The sequence below is a fragment of the Podarcis liolepis genome (assembly GCF_965112155.1).
Source record: "Podarcis liolepis genome assembly, chromosome: 15".
Classification (NCBI taxonomy): domain Eukaryota; kingdom Metazoa; phylum Chordata; class Lepidosauria; order Squamata; family Lacertidae; genus Podarcis; species Podarcis liolepis.
This window is the reverse complement of record NC_139566.1, coordinates 33,753,551-33,772,208: the sequence shown is the minus strand read 5'-3', so window position 1 is coordinate 33,772,208 and position 18,658 is coordinate 33,753,551. Positions and strand designations below refer to the sequence as shown.

General features: G+C 44.7%; 1 protein-coding gene across 4 annotated transcripts in view; it reads right to left on the bottom strand.

Annotated features, from left to right (window-relative positions):
- Window positions 1-18,658, bottom strand: part of TANGO2 (transport and golgi organization 2 homolog) — a gene marked incomplete at its 5' end in the record, with an annotated part of 99,754 nt that overhangs the window by 52,686 nt on the left and 28,410 nt on the right. For all 4 annotated transcript variants that reach the window (XM_083479072.1, XM_083479074.1, XM_083479075.1 and 1 more), the window contains one exon: window positions 9,767-9,889. In XM_083479072.1, coding sequence (XP_083335198.1) covers window positions 9,767-9,889 — 123 coding nt within the window. The remainder of the gene's footprint in view (window positions 1-9,766; window positions 9,890-18,658) is intronic.

Here is an 18,658-nt window from a genome sequence, read left to right as displayed (position 1 = left end):
ACTGGGAGAGGTCGTGTGGCAATTCAATATGCAGCTGAACCCATAAGACATCTAGAGTCAGGCAGAAGGGTCATTTCTCTTGTAGACATATAGAAACACAATTTTTTGAATTCAGAAACCAAGGAAGAGGATAGCATAAGAGCAGTCGATATGGGCAGCAATCCTCCAAGGAGCACAGAATCCATATATTTCAGCTCTTTGAGCTCCAAGTTTCACTCAACTACTAAAGCAAAGAAGGATGCTTTGGGTATTTGCTTTTGGAGTTCATTCTAATGCCCACTGGAAGAGCAGTGAGCTTCTCACCGTTATTGATGGAGCAGATCTAAAAAGTTCAGAAAGCCACAAGCCACTCCTTTAAATAAAGGCACAAAACATAATAAATAGTCCCTATAATCTCCTTTAAAGAGTTTTCAGAAGTCTCTCTCTCTCTCTCTCTCTCTCTCTCTCTCTCTCTCTCACTGTGTGTGTGTTTGTGTAGTCTACCACCAAAATCTCAAAGCCCATCCACAGTGATTTTGCCTTGTATAAATATATACAGATAAACCTCAAGCATAATGGAAATATGTATCATGCTGCTCAATATTAGCAGTTAATCAGAACCAACCATCAAGGTCTTCTAAATATATTATGCACAAACAGATACAGATTTGGCTTGTAGTTAGGGAACTGTTCTTAGCTATCAACATAATTCAGTGTGCCAGGAACGGCAGCAGCCTGATGACAGAAATAGTTTTCATAATGTGCCATGATGAGCATGTAGCTCATGGATTTACTTCCTGTGTATCATCTCCCAGTCTAGCCACAGCCATGCAAAGGCACCCATAGCCCAGTCTTAGGAACACCCATGACCCTAACTAGCAACACCACCTTCTGGTCTTTCTTCCCCAAATGGTCATCAGTCCTTGCATGGAGCTGATGGCCAGGCCTATCAGAACTACAGAAGCTCCTACCAAGATGGAGGAATGGCCCTATCATTGGGCAAATTAAAACAGCCACCACATTCAACAGATGTGTGTGTTGGGTGGTGGTGGTGGCTGTACCAACAGCTCTCTCCCTCCTCCCCAAGGTCATTCTTTTTAAGTCTCCCCAACACAGACAGATCAGGCACCACAAGTACTTATTTACAGGTAGATGCAGCCAAAAAAGTGGGGAAGAGTGTGTAAACCCAGAGGATGTACTATACCTTACAGGAAAAAGTTATCTCTGCCCCATCTCAGTTATTTGGGTTTGGGGAGTTTGTATCTAAAAGGTAAAACGTAAAGGACCCCTGGATGGTTAAGTCCAGTCAAAGGCGACTATGGGGTTGTGGCACTCGTCTTGCTTTTCGAGGCTGAGGGAGCCAGTGTCTGTCCACAGACCGCTTTCCAGGTCATGTGGCCAGCAGGACTAAACGGCTTCTGGCGCAACGGAACACCGTGATGGAAACCAGAGTGCACGGAAATGCCGTTTACCTTCCCGCTGCAGTGGTACCTATTTATCTACTTGCACTGGCGTGCTTTCGAACTGCTAGGTTGGCAGGAGCTGGGACAGATCAACAGGAGCTCACACTGTCACGCAGATCAAACTGCTGAACCGCTTCTGATCGCCAAGCCCAAGAGGCTCAGTGGTTTAGACCACAGCACCACCCACGTCAGAGTCTGCTCCTTGGACAAGGCAGCATGGATTTTGCACTGCCAAAAACCAGTGGTGTAATGCAAGCACTGGGAACTGCATCTGACAACAAGAAGAAAAAAGTTCCTCACCCATCTTGCAAAGGTAACATAGTCTCTCATCCTCCCTAGGAAATTTACTTGAATTAGCGCCACCCATGTCCCAGTTTGCATCTAAGGTCCTTTGGGAAGAGAAGGCAGACTGCAAGGTAAGGAGGATTCTGTTTGCTCCATCTACTGATATGAAAATAAAAGCAGGGATAGGGAGCCTGCAGTCTTCCTGTTGGATTAGTTTTCATCTTTCCTCACTACTGACCATGCTGGCTGGGGCTGATGGAAGTTGGGAGTCCAACAGCCTCTGGTGGGTCTCAAGTTCCCCACTCCACCCCTTTTAAAGCCAATTCTGTGCATGTTCCGGGGGTACTATGCACCTTTTGCTGCTTCCCCTTAGGTAGCAAAGCATCTTGAGTTGGCCCTGTAAAGGTGGGAGGACTGCTTGGCTGAAAACCAGAGCACCATTCATGTAATTGGAGAAGTGGATAGCAGTTATTGCCCACTCCCAGTTTTACGACCAAGTGGTAACATTCATTTTTATTTTTCATTTAAATATGCAATATTTTATCCTGTGCAGGAAGGTTTCAGGATTGCAATTTTTCTGAAAGACACAGTAGGTTGTATCCAGAATACATTATCTGAAATGAATGGGACAAGTTAGGAATGACTGGGGCTTTATCTGTGCTATGCATTTAAAACTCTACTATGCCACCAAAAATTGTTGCTTCCCTCCAAATGTCCTGGGAACTTGTTAAGGGTCCTGTGAGTTGTTGGGAGACCCCCCTATTCCCCTCACAGAGTGGTTAATCAAACAATCCCTCTTCCCACGGAACTATGGGAATTCTAGTTCCACAAGGGGAATAGGGGTGTCCTAACAACTCTCAGCATCTAAAGAGGATAAAATGGTATAGGTAAAGGGACCCCTGACCATTAGGTCCAGTCGTGGCCGACTCTGGGCTTGTGGCGCTCATCTCGCTTTGTTGGCCGAGGGAGCCGGTGTACAGCTTCTGGGTCATGTGGCCAGCATGACTAAGCCACTTCTGGCGAACCAGAGCAGCACACGGAAAAGCTGTTTACCTTCCCGCCGGAGCGGTACCTATTTATCTACTTGCACTTTGACGTGCTTTCAAACTGCTAGGTTGGCAGGAGCACGGACCGAGCAACGGGAGCTCACCCCGTTATGGGGATTCGAACCGCCGACCTTCTGATCGGCAAGCCCTAGGCTCTGTGGTTTAACCCACAGCGCACCCGTATAGCGGTGCTTTAAATATATGGTGCGGATGTGGCCCAAGGGACTTCATTGGGGACTAACTTAAGTCTTTCTCCAACACAATGTTCCAAAGCAACACACTGGCTAGGTGCTAAATGAGAGGAAAGATCCTTCTTTCATCCACTTGAGCAATGAAGCATACATTAAAAAGGTATTCAGATTTAATGCAAGAAGTTAGTCAAGAAACACCAACATTTAAGGGTGACCTCTGAAGCAGTCTGCTTTCTTAAGCCAATTAGTTATAATATATTTGGTCATTATGAAGTAATTTTGATGATCTAGAAGGGACTATAAAAGCTGACATTAATTCATAGGAAGAGAGGGCTTTGGCTACAATGGCTACACACTTCTAATCAATGATCTAAACTAGTTTTACGTTCAGTGGAGTATCTTTAATCTCAATTACTGCTTGGTTTCATAATGCACAAATCACAGACTCAAGGGCTACTGCAGTTTCACATCCCCCAAGCATTACATCCAAAGGGAAATGTTTTTGGAGGGTTCTGAATAATATGAGTTTGTCTTACACTATGGAGAAAGGAAGAAACTTGCCCACAGGCACTGCTCACGAGCGGTCATTATAGAATTAGCAAGATTTGTCCACCTATGCTTTGGTGGAATGGAAAACTGGAGAAAACTGCTTACGCAAGTAAAGCAAAATTCCAAGTACAGGGAACATGCACAAGATGTTTGCTGGTGCTTCAGACTGGCACCGAGATTTGCCAGGTTCATTAGAACACTTCAATATACAGTTGTACCCTGGAAGCTGAATGCCTCGCCAGTCAAACGTTTTGGCTCCCAAACGCCGCAAACCCGGAAGTGAGTGTCCAACGTGACTTCCACAGCTTCCGATTGGCTGAAGGACCTTCCTACAGCCAATCGGAAGTTGTGCCTTGGTTTTCGAATGTCTTGGAAGTCGACTGGACTTCCGGAATGGATTCTGTTTGACTTCTGAGATACTACTGTACAAGGCCACACCTACCTTTGCATACTGGTGGGGGGGGACACCCTGCACCTCTTTGGAATCACCTGAAATTCCACTTGTTTATTATATGTAATGGCACAGTTCAGGCATCAGGGCCAAGCCATGGTTTAGTTGCTATGAATAAGCTTTAAGCTTGCATGTTCCTTCTCTTCCTTCCCTCCTTTCATCCAGCTCACTCGCTTATTTACTGGACTGAGCAAACCACAGTTTGTGGCAATGGCCAAATCGGACAAACTTTGGTTTGGGCAACCCTGAATTCGAACCCCATTTCAAACCGTGGCTTCTAATACTGGTTCAAAAGCAAACAGGATGTAAGTGAGCAAATTAAAGTAGGCAAGGGAAGGGAACCCATGAGCCTGAAGCTCAAAGACCACAGTCAAAACAGGGCCAGTAAATCTGCACTGGGTCTGTGTTTAATTCCTGAATGTCTGCTAGCCACAATGCAACTTAGAAACTAAACTTCTTAAATTGGGTGTGTGAATGCAAGGTTCTAAATTCATACTTTATTAGAATACCTTACTTCTTTCTTTCAAAGTCTCCATATTGGAGAACAGCAGCAGAAGTGCTCTTCTCCAAATAAATTATACAAGACCCTAAAAATAGCTACATAACCTCAACTGTGTTAAGATTTATGTAACTTCTTAATGTGGGGGCAGAGAGAGATGGAAGCATGAGAAATCATTCCATTGAAGCAATTTCCTGTGATATAATTCAGTTCCATAAAAAGATTATGAGATTATGGCTCTGAAAGCTAAAACCTGTATTTACAAAAAGTAGCAATTTGTATCTCAAAAATGAGATTTATAAATCTTTATATGTATGTGAGAGTGAGTGAGAGAGAGAGAGATGTGTGTTTAAATGGAAAACATTTATACACAATTGGATATTGGAAAAACATGGTTTTGGAGGAATCTCATGCCTAAACCCTAGCTACAAGACATAGCCAGCTGTCCACTACCACAAACTCCAGCTATCTGCATGGTTTCTCACTGCCCTGATTTTTGCCTTTTGGGTGGGGACTTCCTAATATTGCATTAGTATGAGATGCTGGCATGGTCATCATGGAAACACAGGAGGTTATCGTCAAACAAACACAGGAAGTCAGACCACTGGTCTATGTAGCTCAGCATCACCTAAGGTGACTGGCAGTAGCACCCCAGAGTTTCCAACAGGAGTCTTTTCCAGCCCTACTTGGTTTGCCAGAGACTGAACCAGAGACCTTTGGCATGCAAAGGTTATGTCCTACCACTGAGCCCTATTGTCAGGGAACTGCCATCAGAGGCAAGAGGAGAGGTAAGACGCTCCAATGATGCAGGGGAGGGAGAGAGAGAGAGCTTCCGCTGGGGAAGGAAATCCCAGGGACACCAGGGAGAAAGAGGAGGCTGAGAGTACTGTGGAGGGGAGGCTCCGAGACTCTTCCAGTGAAATCAGCGGAGAGAGCACAGGACCTCCGCTTGGCACGCCCACGCTGCGCAGAAAGCTTCCGCGCAGAGAATCTAGGAGGAGACTTGGAGTCAAGGAATTTCTATGTTGGAAGAAATTTAGGAGACGCCCACTGACGGATTCTGCCAGTGACTGAGACAGTCACGTTGTAAGGGCTGTCAAACCAGGGAAAGGTTTAGCTATACAACCAGCTTGGAGCAGTTTGCAGTTTACGCACAAGCAACCCCAATTCCCATTACACCTATACATGACCCTATATATGCCCAAATAAGATTCTGGCTCCAAAGGTTCAATCTCATAGCTGGTTAGTACTTGCATCTGATTTCTATTACACGCAGCCTCTATAGATCCTGACCATAGTACATGGTCTTGCAAACCAGTGTGTTCTAAGATGATGTGCCAATACATTCTATCCCATAGCCTTGTTTTACAACTGAGCAGTAAGTGGAAGAAAAATGGTACTCTGTGCTCAGTGTCTATTTTTACAGGTGGTACACACTTCTTTTATGCAAGTTTTAGATCTAGTCAATATGATGATAAACCCAGGTAGTATAAAAAAACAAACAAATAAATAAAGAGATGTTCACGTTACACATTATTTTGCAAACTGTATTGTTCTGCCCCTTTGGTTTGTTCTCCCCCTGTGATTTATCATGCTGATGTAGCCTTGACCAAGTTTCTTCCTATTCTGCAAATTCAGGATTTGCTTGTACATTTGTCATTTTTCTTGCTGTCTCTGTTATTTAGTATTTATTATTCTCGTATGGTTCCCAAGTATTTCATCCTTCATTAATCTTACAAGTTTTGTTTACAATGCCAGTATCTTTTTTTCTTTCCTATGTGCATGACAAATTGATGAAGGATGCTGCTTAATACTTTTATTTATTTATTTTAACAACAACAACAAAAATGCAGCTTAACATTAAAATACTAAGGCAGTGGGCAAAAAGGGGGTGGTGGAAATAATGTGGTTACTGCTGGGAGGTGGCGAGAATGGGGAGGAGACTGTGGCTCAATGAGACAGGGCATCTAGCTCCTCCTCCTTTGTGGGAAAGGAAGCCAACACAGGCTAATTTAATTTCACATATATGCTCATGGGGTCTGAACTGGCGGTGACGGACTAGGAATGAGACCTTGGGTTTGTAGCAGATGTCGACCCAGTGTGTTGCAGCAGTGGATAAGGCAAAGTCCATGCTAGGGAGGATTATTAGGAAAGGAACCAAAAACAAAACTGCCGGTATCACAATGCTGTTATACAGATCTATGGTGCCAAAGCATCTAGGATACTGTTGACAGTCCTGGTCACCCTCACCTTGAATATTGTAGAGTCAGGAAAGGGTTAAGAAAGGGGCAATGCTCAAGGGGATGGAGCAATTCCCCTATGAGGAAAGGTTGCAGTGTTTGGGACTTTTTCGTTTAGGGAAAAAATTCGGGTAAGAGGGGATGTGGAAATTTGTTGTTGTTTAGTCGTTTAGTCGTGTCTGACTCTTCGTGACCCCCTGGACCAGAGCACGCCAGGCCCTCCTGTCTTCCACTGCCTCCTGCAGTTTGGTCAGACTCATGTTTTTAGCTGTGAGAACACTGTCCGTCCATCTTGTCCTCTGTCGTCCCCCTTCTCCTTGTGCCCTCCATCTTTCCCAACATCAGGGTCTTTTCCAGGGAGTCTTCTCTTCTCATGAGGTGGCCAAAGTATTGGAGCCTCAGCTTCACAATGTGGAAATAGAGGGCTTTTAAAGAAGGTTGGACAAATTAATGGAAGGGAGGGTTCTATTGAAGGCTACTAGCCATGGGGGTGGCGCTGTGGGTTAAAGCACAGAGCCTAGGACTTGCCGATCAGAAGGTCGGCAGTTCGAATCCCTGCGATGGGGTGAGCTCCCATTGCTCGGTCCCTGCTCCTGCCAACCTAGCAGTTCGAAAGCACGTCAAAGTGCAAGTAGATAAATAGGTACTGCTCTGGCGGGAAGGTAAACGGTGTTTCCATGCACTGCTCTGGTTCTCCAGAAGCGGCTTAGTCATGCTGGCCACATGTCCTGGAAGCTCTCTGTGGACATGGCCTATAGACCAAGATGAGCCCGCAAACCCAGAGTTGGTCACAACTGGACCTAATGGTCAGGGGTCCTTTAAAGAAGGAAGGGATCTATTGAAGGCTACTAGCCATGAGGGCTATGCTCTGCCTCCACCTTTGGAAGCAATAATGCTTCTGAATACCAGTTGCTGAAAAAACACAGGAAGGGTTGATTGGGTCCTGCGTGCGGGTTTCCCATAGGCATCTGTTTGGCCACTGTGAGGACAGGATGCTCGACTAGATGAGCCATTGGCCCAAACCAGCAGCTTTCCTTATGCAAGGAGGCAGCAGGATTGTGCCCACGCCCTCTAGGCCAGCTCCCCCTCTTGCATAAGACTTACAGGGTACAGTACAACAGGCATGGCGCTGCAGGGGGGAAATGAGGATCGGATGGTGACAAACAATCCTATGACAGGAGCCCTAAATGCATTGGGCTTTGCAACCGCTACATGTAGCATTTGGCATGTGAAGGCTCAGGAGTCATCAGGCAGAGGTGGGTGGGTGCAATCCTGCTGACCCACGAGGCACTGAGTATATACAAGTTAAATTTGTGAAGAGGACTCTAGATCTACCTCCTAACTAGGTGTTAACGGAGAAATCTGAGGGCTCCCTTGGACAAAAAACAAGGACACCAGCCAGGAATATCAGAGCAAAACAGCAGCCAGTAGGCTTGGTCTTTATTGAAGACTGTCGTGACAGGACTCCCACCTGCCACAAGGTGAAACAAGATGGAAGCCCCATACAAAAGAGCCCCCAAACTTTTATTAGCTGCTAATCCCCATGTTACACCCCCCAAACTACACCACTAATACATCATGGTTACATCATGAAAGGAGAGGTCTGGTGGCAGTAATCTGAGCATCCTGGACCCTGCCCCATTCCTCCCCTTGCCCTCCAAAACACCCATCAAGCGGAACAAAAGAGATATTTACATTTCCCTGTTTCCCAGCCAAGTTAATCACACCCTTTTGTCTTCATCTGGGTTTGTTATTTCTGGAATGGCTACCTGTCTGGCATTCAGGTATCAGGAAGCCAGGGATTACAGTGGTGCCCCGCAAGACGAATGCCTCGCAAGACAAAAAACTCGCTAGACGAAAGGTTTTTTCATTCGCGATTTGCCTCGCAAGACGAATTCCCCTATGGGCTTGCTTCGCAAGACGAAAACGTCTTGCGACTTTGTTAAACCGTTTAAACCGTGCTTCGCAAGAAGAAAAATTCGTTAGACGGCAAAAATTGCGGAACGAATTAATTTCGTCTTGCGGGGCACCACTGTATTACTCAGGCAGAGGGGCTGCTGAGTAGTTGAGCTCACATGTCTATATGAATTTATGAAGTTTTCCCAGTGAGCCAGTACATAGATACATTTATCAGTGAATTGTTACATTTAGTATTGTGCAGCAGAGGCCCTCTGAATACAGTCATAGCTTGGGTTACAGACGCTTCAGGTTGCGCGATTTCGGGTTGTGCACCGCACCGAACCCAGAAGTACTGGAACGGGTTACTTCCGGGTTTTGGCACTTGCACATGTGCAGAAGCGCCGAATTGTGACCCGCGCATGCACAGACGTGGTGCTGTGGGTTGCAGACGTGCTTATTGCCCAGATCACGTTCGCAACCTGAGCGTCCACTGTAAATAGGAAGAAACTGTGATGAAGTGTTTTGTGGGGACAAGTCACAAAAGTGATTGTGCTGATTTTGGTAGTGGGATGCATGTGCATGATATCTGCTGGAGGGGCAAACCCACCCCCAGCCTGTACAGTGGTACCTCGGGTTAAGTACTTAATTTGTTCCGGAGGTCCGTACTTAACCTGACACTGTTCTTAACCTGAAGCACCACTTTAGCTAATGGGGCCTCCTGCTGCCGCCGCGCCGCCGAAGCACGATTTCTGTTCTTATCCTGAAGCAAAGTTCTTAACCTGAAGCACTATTTCTGGGTTAGCGGAGTGTTTAAACTGAAGCGTATGTAACCTGAAGCGTATGTAACCCGAGGTACCACTGTACATAAATTCCTGCAACATAGGAAATATGAAAACAGGTGCAAACGACAATGCTCTGCCGATTCAATTCTACCTTTTCCTAGGCGCCAGAAAAAAAAGGGAGAGGGAGAGGCGGATGGAGGGGGTGTTTTCTTTACGGCATTGGTTTTCCATTTAGGAGACAAATAGGAGGTTAGATTAAGGTCACAAACAGCACAGCAAAGGCAGCACAGCGAGCAATCCCATGAATAGTGTTACATATCCCAGCAGCTATGGCAGCAAAACATTTAGATAAGAGACTAATATAACCAGAGTTGAAAATTACCTGTATGCATTTTTGGAAACAGGTCGCGGGTCAAACTTAAAGAACAGAATGCACATGAGTAACTGAAGGGGAGAAGTTGTGCTTCTTCCGGAGAGGGTCAGTGAAGGGTCATACTGCAGCAGCCTGCAAATGAAACATAAGCAATGAAGGACCAATCTGACTTGGAAATTTACAAAGAGACAGTCCTCGGTTCTCAGCTGGAGTTCAGAGTTCCCACTGTTCTCATTAGCAGTGCTCCTTTCTGAAATTAAGAGGGCTGCGGAGGTGCATATTTTCCCCCGTCTCGGTGACTCATGTATAAGCATGCCTCTGAAAAGACGGGTCTTTGGCACTACCTAGGCTTTAAATGGGAATTTAAAGTTCAGAGGAGGAAAGCTTGCAGACGGTTACTATTTTGGGGTGGGATGCAATCGCAGACAGGCAAATTGCGGTCACACAATTGTAGTTGACTGGGAGGTCTGGTGCGACAAACCTGCTTCCCCCCCAAATTGGGCTTTTAAAAATAAGTGAGGGCAGGGCAAAATGCACCCAGAGGTAAGGCTTGCTTTGGTGCAACACCATCTAACCTCCTCGCAAACCTATCAGAACAAATGCTCAACAGGCGTCCGCAATGTACTGATACACCTAAAAGCAACTAGAGGCAAAGGCTTGGTTTAGACCAGATTTCTCTAACCTGGTGCCTTCTGGTTCTTTCAAAAAACAGCCCCCGTCATTCCTGGCCATTGGCCATGCTGGCCGGAGGCTGATGGGAGTCGCAAGCCCAAAGCACGGGGAAAGCACCAGAATTGTGGAAGGCTGGTTTAGTTAATCATCCAAGTCGTATTTTGGAACCTTGTGTTCATGCACTCTTTTGTCCACTGGCATGTTCCAAATCTCTCCCCCTTTTCTAATTTTGTTCAAGCCATGGTTTACTTCCGAACTGAAACGGAAAACTCAGATCAAGCCACGGTTTCCAATTCTGTCCTAGAGAAAAAGGACAGCTTGCCCGATTCAAGCGTCTTGACAAACTGCATCTCTTGAAACTACGAAGAATGGGAGCAAATCACTTTGTGCAGAGAGGAATGGGAGCCTGAGGTTCATTCTGGCTCCTCCGAACCATGGAGGACCAGGCAGCTGTACCAGTTGGGAATGATGGGAGTTATAGTCTAAAACCCCAGACTGTGGAATGCTCTCCCCAGAGAGGCTTGCCTGGCACCATCACTACATGTTTTTAGACGCCAGGGTAAAAACAACCTCTTTACCCAGGCCTATGGCTATTAAATAATCTACAACCTGTGAAAGTGTGGGGGACTATTATTACGATGATGATGATTATTTTACTATTAGGCTGTCTGCCATTATGTTTTTTTATTAAGTTTCTTTCACTTATGTTCTGTAATGTGTTTTCTTAATGTTGTACAATGCCCGGGGATCTTCTGATAAAGAGTGGCATATACCACATTTTTCACTCCATAAGACGCACCAGACCATAAGACGCACCTAGTTTTTGGAGGAGGAAAACAAGAAAAAGAATATTCTGAATCTCAGAAGCCAGAACAACAAGAGGGATCGCTGTGCAGCGAAAGCAGCGATCCTTCTTGCTGTTCTGGCTTCTGGGATAACTGCGCAGCCTGGATTCGCTCCATAAGACGCACACACATTTCCCCTTACTTTTTAGGAGGGAAAAAGTGAGTCTTATAGAGCAAAAAATACGGTAAATTGAATAAATAAACAAAACATCTGGAGGACATCAGGTTGATGAAACATAGGGGTATGTGAGAGCAGAAGAGGAGGCCATAGCTCAGTGGTAAGGGACACGCTTTGCATACAGACAAACTATATAGGTTCAACCCATGGCATTTCCATTTTAAGAGGATAAGATATAAGGCAGTGGTTGCCAATGTGCCATCTGGAGGCCCAATGATGCCCTTGAGGTCTTCCCCACCTGTGAAGTTTTTGAGCCCCTCCCCCAACCTATTACCTTTTTCTCCATTTAGAAGCACACAGAATGGCCCAGGAAAAGACTAATCATATTAATAATAATACCTTTATTGTCATTGTACAACCTGTGTACAATGAAATTAAATGAGCCTCACTCCTCCCCCAACACTCAATCTCTTATCAAACAACACACCACGTCGCAAGTCAATTTCGCTATGTTATTTTTCGTTCAACAGCCTAACAGCCCACGGATAGAAGCTATTTTTTAGCCTGTTGGTACGGCTGATTATACTTCTATATCTCCTGCCCGACGGTAGAAGATTAAAGAGGGTATGAGTCATCCCTGAGAATTTTTCTCGCTCTCCTAAGGCAACGATCCCTTGCGATGTCATCTAGCAAACTCAAGGGACAGCCCATGATATCATGTGCTGTATTCACCACCCTCTGTAGAGACTTTCTGTCTGTGGCTGTCAGGCCAGCATACCACAGTGTGATACAATATGAAAGGACACTTTCTATTGTGGACCGGTAAAAGGAGTTCATCAGTTGTTGTGTAACATTATTCTTTCGCAAGACCCTGAGGAAATGGAGTCTCTGTTGGGCCTTTCTGACCACCTGAGTTATGTGGAAAATGACTGATGCTAAAAAAAAAATATGAAGATATGATATTGAGATGTACAGGTTTTGATGGACTTACTGAACGAAAGATATTGTTCCTGTACTCAAGAGTCGATGTCAGGCCAAGACCTGCTAGCTGCTCCTCCAGAAGGAAGAAGCCTCCGACAAAGAAGAAGAAGAGTGGCAAAATAAACTTTTGAACTACGCAGGATAAATTAGATAACTTGAAACCCAAGAAAGAAAGGACTTCGAATTTTTAAAAAGGGGGTAAATATTTAATGCATATCCTTTGAGCTTTGTGTACAGATTTTTACACTAGTATAACTTTTTAATGTCACTTGTATTAAGATGAAGAAGGTTTAAAATTGGATCATGAAGAATACGTATAAGGTTTTATGGACATGCATGAACAAGTATTAAACAATCAAACCAAGAGGGGGAGGGGAGGGAAGTCAAGCAAAATTTACTTATGATTTTTTCCCTGTTTTTTATTTTACTTCAATTTTTTATTTTTTATTCTTTTATGCAATTTTGGAAAATTAATAAATTGTTATCAAAAAAAGAAAAGGGGAAAAAGAAGCACACGGAATCAAAGGAGGAAGTTACAAGAGTGACACTCTATCTCACTTCCTCTTTCAGCTCTATGTGCTTGTCAAGACTCAGATTCAATCTAACTTTTACCCAGATCCCTTGGTGCATGGGTGGGTGGGTGGGTGGGGGGAGTATGTGTGCATGTGTGTTTCTGCACTCTTTCTCTCACTTTCTTGAGGGGAGGGGGCAGTTTGATGAAGGGGAGGAGGGAAGTGAGGTGGTGGTGTCCACAACGCTTGCTCAAAAATCCGGATGGGTCCATGGGTATAAAAAGGTTGCCAACCCCTGCAATAAGGTGAGGGGGAAGGTCATCTCCCCAAGACCATGAAGAACTGCTGCTGCAAGGGAAAGGAGACAAAATATGGGGCTTAATGGACAAATCGTCTGACCTGGTTTAAGGCAGCATGCTATTTGCTTTGTGTACATTTCCTAACACAAAATCCCTACATTTGCAGCCTGCTTAAAGATTTCAGTCACATTTGGATGGCTCGAAAAACATTCTTTTACCTTTTCAAATATTTTCTAGAAAGTCCCACTTTGGGGACCGTGTCTGGTAATGAAACCGCAATGTAGCCTTACTCCCCCCCCCCCCCGCACTGAAAACGGTGATTAGAATGGCAGTAGCTGAACTCCCAAATGTTTCACTGCTACAGGCAGCCTGCATGTATTAAGGGTTTTCCAGAATGTGGAGATGGCGGTACAGCAGAAAGGCAGATCAATACCTGAACTCTATAACGGAGCTGAATAATTAACTTAACCTTGCCCCAGTGAGTGATGACCAAGGGGTTTTTATTGAAAACAAATTAAATTATTTTTTATGAGCCCAGGAGCATTGTTCAAGATAAAGTGATCTTTTCTCATTTCCACGCTACGCTCTGCTTCTAATTCAAGCCCTACATTTCACAGTACCTCGCCAAACCTTCCCACAATATCCCACATTCTTAATTCCAACAGAAGGAAGCCATTTTCTGCAGCATTTCACGCTGGGTTCCCCCCCACCCCTTCCTTTTTTGCTCTTTACCACTAAAAACAGAGTTGCATGTGCAGTGTTCATATGAAATCTTAAAACTAATTGAAGCCTGCCAAACCAGCAGCTTGCTGCTGTCAAGCCACAGATCAGCTCAATACTGATAGAAGTCCACTACCCACTGTCAAGGTTCCATAGTATTCAGTTGCCAAAAAATTGATTTTGTTCAATATTATTTACATACCGCGCAGGTGGCACTGTGGGTTAAACCACAGAGCCTAGGACTTGTCGATCAGAAGGTCGGAGATTCGAATCCCTGTGACGGGGTGAGTTCCCGTTGCCTGTTGACGACTCTTAACAGGCTCATCTCAGCTATCTGCCAATCACCCATTCCCACCACCCTTCTGAGTAATACCCCTCCCCACCTTCTCACTATATAGAAGGATCTGGCAACTTCTGTTTCAGTGTATCTGAAGAAGTGTGCATGCACACGAAAGCTCATACCAAGAACTAACTTAGTTGGTCTTTAAGGTGCTACTGGAAGGAATTTTTTTATTTTGACTATGGCAGACCAACACGGCTACCTATCTGTCGCATGCTCTAGTTACGCTTGGACTACTGCAATGTGCTCTACGTGGAGCTACCTTTGAAGGTGACTTGGAAACTGCAATTAATCCAGAATGTGGCAGCTAGACTGGTGACAGGAAGTGGCCGCCGAGAACACATAACACTGGTCTTGAAAGACCTAAATTGGCTCCCAGAACGTTTCTGGGCACAATTCAAAGTGTTGGTGCTGACCTTTAAAGCCCTAAAGGCCTTGGCCCAGTATACCTGAAGGAGCGTCTCCACCCCCATCGTTCTGCCCAGACACTCAGGTCCAGCTCCAAGGCCTTCTGGTGGTTCCCTCAGTGCGAGAAGTGAAGTTACAGGGAACCAGGCAGAGGGCCTTCTCGGTAGTGGCACCTGCCCTGTGGAACGCCCTCTCGTCAGATGTCAGGGAAATAAACAACTATCTGACTTTTAGAAGACATCTTAAGACAGCCCTGTTTAGGGAAGTTTTTAATGTTTGACGTTTTATTCTGTTTTTAATGCTCTGTTGAAAGCTGCCCAGAGTGGCTAGGGAAACCCAGTCAGATGGGCAGGGTATAAATAATTTGTTGTTGTTTAGTCGTTTAGTCGTGTCCGACTCTTTGTGATCCCATGGACCAGAGCACGCCAGGCACTCCTGTCTTCCACTGCCTCAGGCAGTCTGGTCAAACTCATGCTGGTATTATTATTATTATTATTATTATTAATATTATTATTCTCTGTTGTGAACATTCTCTGCAGCACAACCTACTCAGGACTCATGGATTTCTGTTCTTCTGTTTAATCATCCGGTATATTGCTTCACTTCACATTGCAACTTGCAGACAGATAACGAAATATTTTCTGCTATTAAAAATCATAAAACCATGAAGTCATTTGCTACAAAGAGAGGATGTGAGAAATCATTTATTATTATTTTAAATACAGGCTGGATTTGAGGCACTTTGTGAGAAAGTTCTCCTTTTTTGCCACTTTTAACAGCCAAAGGCACTTCTGGGCCTTGCTTCTGCCAAAATGCAGCAGATAACAAGCATCTGCAAACTACTGCCCTCTACTGTCAAGTGCCACAATCTCCTTTATCAAACGGCCTTTGAGAATACGCTGGGGAGCCATGAAGCAGAAATGCTCAACTTGCTGGGTAAGGCGGTGTCAGTGTGAAAACTAAAGAGGACCTTGTTCTCTTGCTAATTGATATGTTCCAACGGAAGACAACAGTCAGTGAAGCAGCCTGTTCTTTCCTACTAGAAACAAAAGAATCCTCATCAGAGGCGGATTTAGGGGAGAGCAACTAGTGTGGAGCCTCTGGGGTGCCGAAAATATGATTTACAACGCAGCGTGAGAGGCGGAGGGGCATCACACAGGGCACTGCTGAAATTTGAGGCCCCAATATCAGCCACTGTCCCCAATTACATGGGAGACTTGCTGGTCTCAAGGCAGAAACTGAGCCACATCATTGGTCCATTTAGTTCAGTATTTCTACACTGATTTGCAGCGGTTTTTCCAGGATTTCGGGTAGGGAGCCTTTTCCAGCCCTACCTGGAAATACTGGGAATTTAACCCAGGTATTTCTAGATGAAAAGCAGGTGCTGTACCACTGAGCTATGGCCACATCAGACCCACAACTCAATGGCTGAAATGCTGGACCTGAAGCATTTACCCCCCCCCCAAAAAAAAAGCACTTACACTTGATCTTAGCCAATAGCTATTATTTCACAAAAAGTATCAGCTGACTCTTTAATACAGTGGAGACTTGTACTAAAGTTGAACAGAAGCTCCTCGGGCAGTTAATAAAATCAGCATAAATATCACATCATAGTAATTGGATATAGCAAATTTAAAAAACAACTAAGGACAGACAGGTCAGGAACTCAGCTCAGCTACTGGTAAGTCTGAAATCTGAACATTAGCATTCTAATCGGCTGAAAGCCATCTTGGGGCAAGGGGGAAGGAATTTTTTTTTAAGTCTAAAAGCTGAGTTTCTTTGGGCAAGTGCCACGTGCGAGAACGTCCTGGATCTCAGATTCACCTTCTGTGCCTTAAATGGAACAAGTTTTCCTTGAAAGAGAAGAGAAAGACAAGAGAAGAGGCATTTTTAAGTGAACACCAGAATCCTGAGTATGTTGGTTAGCGTTTTGCAAGTGACAGAGGCTGTGTACCCACGACCACTTAATCCAGCTTCATCATGCTCCCACCTCTGGTTTTAAGCTGAGGACACAATCCATAGGAATCCTGTAGCTTCTTGAGAAATACTCCAGTCTGGTGCACTTTCCCTCAAATCAGCTTCTGTCTGATTTGAAAGAGCTGCAGTTAAGATGTGGCGTGTACACTGGACAGCCATTGGACATGCTCAGATAACAGCTTCAGTGAATTGGAATTCAGCATGTGGAAACAAAGCAGGTGATGGGCATTGTGTGAAGACATCTCTCTGGCCCCTCCCTGGTCTGTGCAGCGATGATAAGACTGCAATGTGCAACACAGCAGAGGGAAATTACCGTATTTTTTGCTCTATAAGACTCACTTTTCCCCTCCTAAAAAGTAAGGGGAAATGTGTGTGCGTCTTATGGAGCGAATGCAGGCTGCGCGGCTATCCCAGAAGCCAGAACACCAAGAGGGATTGCTGCTTTCACTGCGCGGCGATCCCTTTTGCTGCTCTGGCTTCTGAGATTCAGAATATTTTTTTTCTTGTTTTCCTCCTCCAAAAACTAGGTGCGTCTTGTGGTCTGGTGCATCTTAATTAGCGAAAAATATGGTGCCTCGCCATGTTTCAAGCCCCTAAATTGTAAATACTACACAAACAATACACACAGCACAGTATTAAATATCTGATGATTTGCCGTGCTGAAAATGTGTTCATTGTCTACCCCCAGCCGATGAATGACACAAGGCATGAAGCATTAAGAAAATATCTTAACAGAATGGCATTCTGCAATGTGAATACACATGGGTCTTGTTTTAGTGTTCCAAAATTAAGAACCATGGTTTCATCACTCTCACCCCTTGGAAGCCAGCCAAGGAAGCATCCATGACAAGTCATTCCCCTGCTTCTCTCCAAACTCCTATAAACATGCATCTCGAAAAGGCATCAAAACAAAATTTACAATTCCAAAGCAAGTTACAGCCCTCTCTGGTTGAAGCATGGCATGCTGAGAGGTTAACATTTAACAGATTTCCAGAGAGATTAGTAACGTTGCAGCAAAAACAGCCAAAGAGTCTTGTGGCACCTTAAAGACAAATTTACTGTGGCACAAATTTTTGCAGACTCAATTCCACTTAAAGAGACAAAATTTTCTTAATCATTCTACATATGTTAATTAGTTTACCAATGCCAGGCTACCTGTGATATCTATGACTGTTTCTTCAAAATGGTTCCTTGCCCCACTATAAATATTAGTAATACAATCATCTCAGCAATTATCACCCATCTGCTGATGTAAAGGTGGCTATTTAACACACATTTAAACTCTAATAATCACTGATTTCAGTATCTCCTGGCAATTCAACTTTCACCTTACAATTTTCTGCTGTATATACCTGCCAACTAAGATTTGACCACATGCTTCTGTCAAACGGGGGCTCCAGTCCACAAAAACTTACGCCACAACAAATTTGTTAGCCTACTTCCGTAAGACATCTTGATTAATTTTAGCAGGAAATTCCAGAGGCCTGTATGGAACGCTCCCTCCCAACCCCAACCCCCCGCCCCAATCTCCCACCAAAGGAAGTGGATGTAACAAGTTTAAGGACAGATGTCAGATAACTATAAGCAGCAACAGCATTTCGTTGGGAACCCTGCCAGCAAATTAATTGGATTACTCAATCAAAAGAAACTGTTGACAGTTAATGGCTTGCAAAGACTCATGAGGGTTGCTTTACAGGAGATTTTCGTCTCCGTTTGCCGATTAAAATGCACTACTGAGTGGCGAAGTTTACTTCGGCAAGTAGAAGTTAATTTGGTTCCAGTATTAAAGCCAAAGCAGCTGTTTGCATCAAGCTGGTGCCTGCCGCAAGGCTCCGAGGAAAGCTGCTTGGCACAAACCGACCATCTCAAGAGCTCAAAACAAGAGCGAGACTCTTACTCCCTACAAAGTTTGTACTGCTGGGATACCGGAGATTGCTTTTCAGCTTTTTGGTGCTGATGCTTTCATAACCACTGGGGGTGGATCATGCAAAAGATTCTCCTGGTGGGTGTTCTTAGACCTGGACAAACA